General features: G+C 53.8%; 6 protein-coding genes across 6 annotated transcripts; 5 read left to right on the plus strand and 1 right to left on the minus strand.

Annotated features, from left to right (window-relative positions):
• Positions 1-391: 391 nt before the first annotated feature.
• On the plus strand, positions 392-3,203 carry STE11 (ATP binding; the record flags this gene model as incomplete). The annotated part of the gene is made up of 3 exons (XM_056213170.1): positions 392-659; positions 716-873; positions 924-3,203. The coding sequence occupies 3 exons, from the start codon at positions 392-394 to the stop codon at positions 3,201-3,203; spliced, it is 2,706 nt and encodes a 901-aa protein (XP_056073478.1).
• Positions 3,204-4,379: 1,176 nt separating this feature from the next.
• N0V89_004385 (uncharacterized protein) lies at positions 4,380-5,528 on the plus strand (the record flags this gene model as incomplete). The annotated part of the gene is made up of 2 exons (XM_056213171.1): positions 4,380-4,754; positions 4,821-5,528. 2 exons carry the CDS (start codon positions 4,380-4,382, stop codon positions 5,526-5,528), a joined length of 1,083 nt encoding a protein of 360 aa, XP_056073479.1.
• Positions 5,529-5,903: 375 nt separating this feature from the next.
• On the plus strand, positions 5,904-7,190 carry RFC5 (Replication factor C (RF-C) subunit; the record flags this gene model as incomplete). The annotated part of the gene is made up of 4 exons (XM_056213172.1): positions 5,904-5,993; positions 6,115-6,737; positions 6,788-7,111; positions 7,163-7,190. 4 exons carry the CDS (start codon positions 5,904-5,906, stop codon positions 7,188-7,190), a joined length of 1,065 nt encoding a protein of 354 aa, XP_056073480.1.
• Positions 7,191-7,454: 264 nt separating this feature from the next.
• Positions 7,455-7,930, plus strand: N0V89_004387 (uncharacterized protein; the record flags this gene model as incomplete). The annotated part of the gene is made up of 2 exons (XM_056213173.1): positions 7,455-7,560; positions 7,653-7,930. 2 exons carry the CDS (start codon positions 7,455-7,457, stop codon positions 7,928-7,930), a joined length of 384 nt encoding a protein of 127 aa, XP_056073481.1.
• Positions 7,931-8,064: 134 nt separating this feature from the next.
• On the minus strand, positions 8,065-8,916 carry N0V89_004388 (uncharacterized protein; the record flags this gene model as incomplete). Its single annotated transcript, XM_056213174.1, has 1 exon — positions 8,065-8,916. One exon carries the CDS (start codon positions 8,914-8,916, stop codon positions 8,065-8,067), a length of 852 nt encoding a protein of 283 aa, XP_056073482.1.
• A 300-nt stretch (positions 8,917-9,216) lies between these two features.
• N0V89_004389 (uncharacterized protein) lies at positions 9,217-9,994 on the plus strand (the record flags this gene model as incomplete). Its single annotated transcript, XM_056213175.1, has 4 exons — positions 9,217-9,254; positions 9,394-9,407; positions 9,508-9,591; positions 9,642-9,994. 4 exons carry the CDS (start codon positions 9,217-9,219, stop codon positions 9,992-9,994), a joined length of 489 nt encoding a protein of 162 aa, XP_056073483.1.
• Positions 9,995-10,389: the final 395 nt, after the last annotated feature.

The following is a 10,389-nucleotide window of genomic DNA, read 5'->3' on the forward strand; positions in this document are numbered from 1 at the left end:
ACCCCTACACCCACACGACCCTCCTTCACCAGCCTGGCTCGACGCCAGTAGCGCTGAATAATCGAACCTTCCTGCCCTCCCCGGCACTCGCAGGCGTTCGAGGGCACCCGCTCCGCTACAGCCCTTCGTACCAACACGCACCACTGTCGTGCAACCTCCCGCAACTGCACCTCGCCGGCACTCTTGACCATCTGCCACTGAGCGGAACGCGTCACGCCATCCACGAACACGCCGCCTGCCTCCGCTCGCGACCCCATTATGCTTGCTTGAGTGGCATTACCTGGACCCGAGACAGACACGCCGTCTCATCGGCACGAGAAGCGTCACGTCTGACAGCCCACCCGCCTTGTCACCCGCACCCCTCCGCATCCTTCCCACCGACGTACAAGGCATGGCCATGCTCGCATCCAAACCATCGTATTCGGCCCCCGCGCTGGGCTCGTCTTCGCAAACGTCCACACAGTACAGCGCCACCTTGTCAAGCTACCGCAACCAAGGTGCTGCCTCCCGTGCAGACCACTCGCTCTATGCTTCGCCCACCGAGTCGGAATTTTCCGAAGTCTACGATGCCCCGGACGCAGTCAGACACTGGGACGAAGAGAAGGTCGGAGACTGGCTGAAGCGTATCAACTGTTCTCAATATGTGGAGCTGTTCAAACGTATGTGGACCCATGGACCCAGTCCTAGTTCACAAGACAACCACTGACTTGCCTAGAAAACAACATCAACGGCGAGAATTTGATGGAGATGGACCAGACACACCTGAAAGATATGGGCATTAAAAAGGTCGGCGACAGGGTCCGTATCGGCTCGCAAGCAAAGCAGCTCCGCAACAAGGAGTACAAGAAGGCTTCCAGACGGGTGTCAAATAGGGTATGTGCCCCTTGCACTTTAAAGAAGCAACGTCTCTAATGCCCACGCAGCAATCCCTTGCCATGTTGGACAATGCCGCCTATACCCCGCCCTCGTCTGCCTCGCCTCGCCCATCGCACTCTGCGCGCTCCATTCCTTCTGGCTACCAAAATGCCTCGAAGCGCATGTCTCGGCAGATAACCGCTTCCGATCTGAGTTCTTATGCCTACGGCGGTGCCAAGTCACCTTCACGTCCCAGCTCTCCTATGGTTGATCAAGAGTCTCGTGGCACGAGGCGCGAACGTACTTACGGCGTTGCCAGTCCTCAGGACAGCAAGAACTATGCATCGTCATACAGCAGCCTGCCCCTGAGCGCAGCCAACAGCGCAGCCAATATGTCGTATCGCAATCCACGAACCACGCCCACCGAAACTCCCCAAACCGCCCGCTTCGCGAGCCACATTCGAAATCAGAGCATGTCGGAGAGCGCCACTAACAGCGCCATATTACCATCCGACAAGGCTGTGATCCGAGTCATCTACGACACGGGCCGGTCGTCTGTAATAAATATTGAAGGTTGCAAAACCGCGGATGAGATTATGCTCAAGACTTTGAGAAAGGGGCAGCTCAACGAGGGCCATCTCAAGAACTACTGTTTCTATATCTTGGATGGACCAGAGCCCAAGCCCGAGCTATGCCACAGACTGAGCGATATCGAAGTCATTCGGTTGTGCAAAGACTCGAATCGACATGAGAGAGGGCGTCTCATCTTACGAAAGATCCATACTGGAGAACCTGAAGAGGATCAGTTGAAGGCGGCCGCGGGAATCTACCAACAGCAAAACCTGCAGCAGACGCAGAACATCATAGTGCCTACAAGTGAGCGAAGCAAGAAGAAGATCCAAGAGATCACGGGAGAGTCGTTGGCCGCAGTCAGCTATCCGCTCTCGCCTACCTCAGCAAGGGAGCGAGAACGACATATTCACTCCACCGCACAACATCTGGAAGGTCCGTCCAGATCGCAGGCCTTTGCGACGAGAGCGCGGAAACTTAAGCAGTTCTACGGTGCACGACCGCCGAGCGAGCTCATCACTTCAGATCTTACATCATACTTTCCAGATGTGGAAAAGGGCGAGATTGATAAGACCATAAGAATGTCGATTCGACGGTCTCGTCGTCTTAGCCGAGCGGCTTCCCGCTTGTCTATGGCTTCAAACTTTAGTGTTGCCTCGAGCCTAAAGGATGCTCCTCCTCTTCCATCTATCGCGGACAACTGGCTTCAGAACAACAACAATCAGGCACGCCCGCTGAGACCTCTTTCCGTTATGCGCCTTGGCCTCCCCTCTCAGTCTGGGTACCGTGATTCGATAGCATCCTCAGTCCTAGAGCCACTGGAGGAAGAGTCACCTCTCGAGCCGAACCGAAAATCGTACGTGTCTTTTGGCGGCGAGAGTACTACAGAGAACCTTCAAGTCACCGACCCTGAAGGTCATACGACCATGCAGTCATACTTCGACGACGGTGGCAGCAGTTTGGCCGGCAGCAGCGCTGGCAACACAGAGGCCGGCGATTCACTCAACAAGCGACTTTCCGCAGCTATCGCCGAGGATGGCGAGGAGTACGACGACGAGCTTGCCGATTACCTTGAGCAAGATTCCTGGGAGAATGTCAAGTACATGAAGGGTGCTCTGATCGGACAAGGTTCCTTCGGTAGTGTCTATCTGGCGCTTCACGCCGTAACGGGCGAGCTTATGGCTGTGAAGCAAGTTGAACTCCCATCTGCTTCTGGAACCGCCCAGACGGATCAGAGGAAAACCAACATGGTGGAAGCGCTCAAACACGAAATCGGCCTGCTCAGGGATCTCAAACATAAGAACATCGTGCAGTATCTTGGCTCAAATTCCGACGAGCAACACTTGAACATTTTCCTAGAATATGTCCCAGGAGGGTCCGTTGCCACCATGCTTGTCAACTACGGTCCATTGGGTGAATCTCTCATCCAGAACTTCGTACGACAAATTCTCCAAGGTCTGTCTTATCTTCACTCAAGAGACATCATCCATCGTGACATCAAAGGAGCCAACATCCTTGTCGACAACAAAGGATCCGTTAAGATTTCCGATTTCGGCATTTCCAAGCGCGTTGATACATCCACCTTGCTCAACGGCGGCAAGAAAGGCGCTCAGCGCGTTTCCCCTGCAAGGTTCGGTGTTCTGGATGGCACCGGAGGTCGTTCGTCAGACGGCGTACACCCGCAAAGCAGACATATGGTCACTCGGTTGCCTAATTGTGGAGATGTTCACCGGAGCGCACCCGCATCCCACGTTGAGCCAACTCCAGGCCATCTTTAAGATTGGTGGTCCTGGCGAAGCTAACCCCGCCATACCTGAAACCGCAGGCGAAGATGCTCGTGCCTTCCTGTCGCAGACCTTCCTGATCGACCACGAGCGGCGCCCAAGCGCCGATGAACTTCTCGCCAGCCCCTTTTGTACCGAACAAGCTTCATAGAAGCCATGTACGGCTGTTCATTATTCTTTGGCATATTTCGACGCTGTCGATATCTTTTTGCATGGTAATGGTTTTACGTGACAATGAGGAGGAACATAACATCGGGAACCAAAATAATTGGAGGGAGCAAAGCTTCTGGGGTTCTACAGGTTGTTCTTCGTTCGTCTTCCAGCGCTTAGTCGCACCTCTATGCTTTGTACGATACTATGTTTGAGAAACGGGGGCTTGTGGTCCAGGCCGCTGCGCGGGGTTTTCTTCGCTGAATATCTGGCGCGTGTGGACTCTCACGTGTGTATCATAGCTATGGACATCTTCGACGATTTCACATTTGCAGCTGCCATTGCCTTGTGCCTATCCACCGTGTTCTGGTTGTACACGATTCGGATTGGTAATAGGTCATTTGTGGTCAGTCCGCGGCGTTTACATCGTCAACTTGCTCGCTGTGAGCCGCAGCATCCAGCCTTGTTGCCACAGAAATGATGTCTACTCTGTTCGTGTCGTCGAGTCAGTCTAATCGCCGTACCGCAGGCTCGGATACACACCCACTAGCGAAGTCCAGTTCTGTGTGTAAGGGTTCAACATGCGGGGTAATTAGTTGTAGCTCCACCACCTCTGACCATGGCTTCACCGTTGATTGTCCTTCGCCCCGCAAGCAGAACCCGCATTCGGGTACCGAGGCTCTTTATCCGATGAGCGATCCGGTCTTGGGAGAACATTCTTCAGAGCTAGACTCAATAAGGACATCAATGATACATGTGCATGTCGTAGGGCGACGCGCCAGGTGCAGCTTCCCACCATGGAGGAGGGGTTCATTCATATACCCGTGCTGCCGACCTCATCAATTTCCTCTCTTATATCACTCACAGTTTCTTCTCACGCTCAGATTCTATACTCACCGTCTGAGGATCACCTGCTTGCTTGCTTGCTCTTTCTTCCTTCTGTCGTGTCAGGATAACCCGACTCGCACACCAGACTCATTCACAACTCTTCATTGCTTCGACTTCACAAGAAAGCCTACAATGGCCGCCTTGGTTGATCTACCGAAGAAATACAAGGCCGCCGTCTATGACAAGCCAGGCTTTATCTCGACCAAGATCGAGGAGCTAGATATGCCCGAACCTGGGCCAGGAGAGGTTTTGATCAATCTCTCGCATTCGGGTGTTTGCCACTCCGATATGGGTATCATGACTCAGTCGTGGAAGCACATGCCTTTTCCTACTCAAGCTGGCCAAGTCGGTGGGCACGAAGGCGTAGGAAAGATCGTGAAGATGGGCCCTGCGACGGACAATTCGACGGTCGGTGTAGGCGATAGGGTGGGGATCAAGTGGATGGCAGGGATTTGCGAGACTTGCGATGCGTGCAGGGTGGGGTTGGATGCCAGTTGTGTGAAGGGTGTAAGTCCAGTTGACGACCTACCTCTAGGTTGCTGCTCAGCGCGAATGAGCTGATACCCCCCGCAGAAAGTGTCAGGATACTACACACCCGGTACATTTCAGCAATATGTTCTCGCGCCAGCGAACTACTTGACTCCCATCCCCGAAGGCTTAGACTCGGCAGCAGCAGCTCCCATGCTCTGCGCAGGAGTAACAGTCTACTCTGCGCTCCGAAAGAGTAATACCCAATCCGGCAACTTCGTTGTCATCCTTGGTGCAGGTGGCGGTTTGGGACATCTGGGCACGCAGTTCGCCTCGCGTGGAATGGCTCTCCGAGTAATCGGTATCGACCACTCCTCCAAGAAAGATCTCGTACTTGAATCTGGTGCTGAGCACTTCATCCCCATTGACGGCACAGACGACGTCGCTGGCGCAGTCAAGGAGCTGACTGGTGGGCTCGGTGCCCACGCCGTGATTGTACTGACATCCAACAACAAAGCGTACGCGAGCTCCATAAATTTGCTCCGCCATGGCGGAACGGTCGTGTGCATTGGTGTGCCTGAGGGCGATCCCATCCCGATTCAGGCAACGCCGGCACAGCTAATTATGAGTGCGATTACTATTGTTGGTGTGGCGGTCGGAACGAGGAAGGATGCTATCGACACACTAGACTTTGCGGCGAGAGGCGTGGTGAAGACCCATTACAGGGTGGAGAAGCTGGACAAGTTAACGGATGTGTTTCGTGAGATGGATGAGCAGAAGATGCAGGGGAGAGTTGTTATAGATCTTTCCTAGCGGCATAAACGGGCTAGAGGAATAATGTTAGAAGCAAAGCCTTAGGAATCGAGATTGTATCGACCTTCTTTGGAGGTTCCGAGTGACCTGTCGTGACATAATCTGCTATTCGATGCGCCGCCGGATCTCTGAGCTCATAGCGTACCCGCAGGCTCGCTGCTGGCGGCAGAGAGCTGACCTATGTGGTCGCATATAAAACTACGCTGAAATTGACACTATATAGCATATAAACTGTCTCCGTGAATAAAGGAAAGAAGAAAGCACACGCCGTATGCCAAATGCTGCGCCAAGCCACCACTTTACGCGACATCGCGTCCCGCGCAGACGCGCCTCTAGCACGACCAAAGTCGCAATCCAACTTGCACTCATACCCACATGATGGCATTGCTCGTAGACAAGCACCGACCGCGAAGCCTCGAGGCTCTCAGCTACCACTCAGATCTCTCAGACCGCCTGCGATCACTTGTAAGTGACACCTGCACTCAACCCTTCCCCATACTGTATAACCCCCTCCCCCAACCGTGACTCTAATGTGAACCAATATCCACACAACGACCGAACATCCATTTCCTAACACGCACTACAGGCACAAAGCGGCGACTTCCCCCATCTTCTCGTCTACGGTCCCTCTGGCGCCGGCAAGAAAACTCGCATCGTTGCAACCCTCAAAGAGCTCTACGGCCCGGGTGTCGAAAAGATCAAGATCGACGCGCGCGTCTTCCAAACCACGTCCAACCGTAAACTTGAGTTCAACATCGTCGCCTCCGTGTACCATCTCGAAATCACACCGTCTGATGTCGGAAACTACGACCGTGTCGTCGTGCAGGATCTCCTCAAGGAAGTCGCGCAGACGCAGCAGGTCGACTTGAATGCGAAACAGCGTTTCAAGGTTGTCGTTATCAACGAGGCAGACCATTTGACTCGCGATGCGCAGGCGGCATTGAGGCGGACGATGGAGAAGTATAGTCCAAATTTGAGGCTGATTCTGTTGGCAAACTCGACAAGCAATATTATCGCGCCGATTCGGAGTAGAACGTTGTTGGTGAGGGTTGCGGCGCCAACTGAGGAGGAAATTTGCGGTGTGTTGAAGGTAGTGGGGAAGAAGGAGGGGTGGAAGGAGGTTGAGGGGTTGAATAAGAGGGTTGCGAAAGAGAGCGGGAGGAACTTGAGGAAGGCTCTACTTATGTTTGAGGCCGTCCATGCGCAGAAGTATGACCTGATGCCTTTCTTCGAGGGAACATTTACTCACGAATGCACAGCGAGAACATCACAGACACAACACACATCCCTCCTCCGGATTGGGAAGCTCTCATCAGCCAGATTGCCAACCAGATTGTCGAAGAACGGAGTCCAGCTCGTCTTCTCCAAGTCCGCGCAGCGCTTTACGATCTCCTCTCGCATTGCATTGATCCGACGACCATACTGAAAACGCTTACATGGAAACTCATCCCCAAAACCGACGACGCGCTCAAGCCAGAAGTCATAAAATGGGCGGCTTTCTACGAGCACAGGTGCAAGACGGGAAGCAAAGTCATTTTCCACTTGGAAGCCTTTGTCGCGAAGTATATGCGGTTGTATGAAAGGTGTCTTTCTCCTACCATTCAGTTGATGTGCATCTGCTAACTTTCGAACAGCTTCCTCATGGGCATCGATTTCGACTAGAAGACGCACAATTTTGTGTCCACTCAAACCTTTCCATAGCATGCTTCAGATAGCAAAGGCGTTTAGGAGTTGCATTGAGAGGGGACGACATTTCGGAGGTGGAGAGTTTTGACGTCATCATCAGCTCTAAGCTCCCTCAGCCTCTTTCAAAGCTCAACCATTTGAGCTTCAATACAAACTTCAACTGACTTCCACGCTCTTCATCACCCCGAATCCACTGACATACTTCCATATCTTGACTCCGCGAATCAATCATACCACAATATGTCGAAGAACCTCATGACAACCGAGCCCGGCGGCGAGTCCCAGCAGTACGAAGGCAGCATGGGCTACATCGAGCCGCACTCCAAACAGGCCGGCCAATTGGGAGGTGCGCACCTTCCCCTCTTCTACGTCTTCCCTCTCCCCAAAGTCTCCCATCCGTCCCTTACCGTCCCCTCGCCTATATTAACGCTCACCCAGATCCCTCAACCACAGATCAACCCCGCGACCCAGTCAACAAGTCTGCTTCCAGCGGTCCCAACACACAGGGCGTGACGCCAGCTGAGAAGATGCGATACGGACAGACGATTCAAGAAAGTGGGGGTGGTGCGGGGAAGACGGATGTGCAGGGACAGGCGAATAGTGAAGGAGGATTTGGAGAAACGAAGAGGTTAGGGGAGGAAGGGGATGCGGTGCAGCAGAGGAGGGCGCAAGGGTATGGCGGAGATATGGATATGGATCGGAACATTGGGGCCTGAGGGGCTTGAGCTTCTCAAATGTTGAGTCTGACTGTAGATTTGTCTGGGTATCTGAACTATGACAACGAAATGCTTCCTGAACGCCATACGCCCTGGTAGTAATGTGTAGCGAGACGAAGTCACACAAGTCTAATTTACACAGCCTTGCCCTTGCCCTTGCCCTCGTACTTGGGTTTATCCTCTTCTGAAACACCCTCTTCCTCCTCGCTTTCACTTAGATACTCGTCATCCTCATTCTCCCAACCGAACATCGTCCGCTGAGCAGCCGACTTTGAAGATTCCGTAACCTCCTCTTCCTCCTCCTCCTCCGAGCTAGATCTCTGCTGCGCCAACAACATCTTCTCTATCGCCTCCCTAGTCTTATTCTCAGCCTCCTCCTTACCCTCAACCCATTTTCCGTCCAGGCGAGCCTGCGTCCTCCCGCTCGTCAGCTCTTCCTGCTTGCGCTCCGTGCTCGCTGCAATATCCTCCCACCTCTTGCGCCGCTCCTCCTTCTCGCGTTTGTCCATCTCTGGCTTGATAGCGAGGTACTCCGCGAGGGTCTTCGCTTCCGCTACGGTGCGCAATCGTCGTCCGTCCAGGTTGCGCGACGAACCATTTACTTCGCCCTGCTTCTTCTTGCGCGACGACATACGGCCACCCTGGGCGCGGAGGATCGAGCCGAAGCCTCCCTTACCACCGCATAGCGGTACGGTCAGGCGCAGCGATATGAACGTGTCGGAGGCCGAGCTGAGGAGTGAGGAGACGGGGCCGGCGGTGATGGGAACGGTGCGGCGGGAGTGGGTAGTGAGGATGTAGGAGGTGCTTGTGAGCCATGGGGCGCGCTCATAGAGGGTCTCATATATGGATGATAAAGGTGCATCTTTCGCTTTGGTGAAGGCTATTGTGCCTCGGACGGTGTTGACGAGGATATTGACCGGGGCTTCGCCGCTCTCGTTGAAGGTCTGCACGCAATAGTGCCCAGGAGGTGCTGCGGCCTGGGCCATATTTGTTGTTTCCGTGCTGTTGGTCACTGCGTCATAGGATACGATAAACGATCGTCGAGTCGTAAGTCGTGTGTCAATCGTTGTGTTCTTTCAGATTATCTTGAGGAAAAAGCAGAAGTGGCGTTGGAGGCTGCGAGCACGGCGAGCAGGAGCGATCGGACCGGGATCAATGTCTTGGGCTGGTCTGTGCTTTGTTTAGCGAGCCGCCCACAAACTTGATCGTACCTTCCTTCTTCTTTCTTTTCATCGACCACCTCACCACCGACCAGCACCACAGTCTTTTTGTCGACACACGTCAAGATGCTTATCCCCAAGGCCGATCGCAAGAAGATCCACGAGTTAGTCATTCCAGCATCGCACACGGGCGCAATCGAAGTTGGAATTTCGCGAGAGATTGTCCACCTTGAACATGAGCCTTCCATTACCCCTCTTCACCGAAACTTGCAATTGAGCTTTGGCTGACTCTTTTTTTAACAGGTACCTCTTCCGCGGTTAGTATATACCCCGCTCGCGCCATGGCTATGGCAAAATATACATGTTCTGGTGGCATCTTGCTGCACATAAGGATAGGCTGACACACGGTCACCACAGAGGGCGTACTCGTTGCTAAGAAGGATTTCAACCTTCCCAAGCACGGTGACATCGACACTAAGAACCTCTTTGTGATCAAGGCTTGTCAGTAGCGTCCCGCCCCCAGCAGCAGAATACACGTTTACACCAAGCAGTGCAGTCCCTTGACTCCCGAGGCTACGTTAAGACCCGTTTCTCGTGGCAGTACTACTACTACACCCTCACCCCCGAGGGTCTCGACTACCTCCGCGAGTGGCTTCACCTCCCTGCCGAGATTGTGCCCCAGACACACATCAAGCAGCAGCGCACCCACGCTCCCCCGCGTGGTATGTTGGGCGGGGACGACCGTGAGCGCCGTGGTGGTGGCCGCGGTGGACGTGGCGACCGCGACGGCTACCGCCGTCGTGACGCCGGCGAGAAGGGCGAGGGCGGTGCCCCCGGTGACTTCAAACCCGAGTTTCGTGGTGGCTTCGGACGTGGACGTGGCGGCGCCGCTCCTTCTTCTTAGGACTAAGAAGGTATCGGACGCACCCGGAGTATGGACATGGTTTCAGGATCGTTTGCATGACGGGCTTTTGCTGGCTTACGCATCATTCAAAGGGTTCGGACATGGTTGCTCACGGCGAAACGAAAGGATGATCACTATAAATGTATAGCTCTTGGGTCCCCTTGAGGGTCATAACGAGCATGCTTCCCCCAATGATACCCTGTTCACGAAGTGAAACATGCTCTACCGATTTGTGCGTCCTGTGTATACTCTTGTGTTCGCAACGTGAACAGAAGCTTCATGCTATGTTCGCCACACCATTGGGATCGATGTGGTACTAAGCGTGTCAATGTCTTCACAACGTTGGAAGAGTTTAATGTCACACTGATCGCACTTCATTGTCATGGAAGGTATAA

This window comes from Didymosphaeria variabile (assembly GCF_027946475.1).
Source record: "Didymosphaeria variabile strain IMI 356815 chromosome Unknown scaffold_3, whole genome shotgun sequence".
Taxonomy (NCBI): Eukaryota; Fungi; Ascomycota; class Dothideomycetes; order Pleosporales; family Didymosphaeriaceae; genus Didymosphaeria; species Didymosphaeria variabile.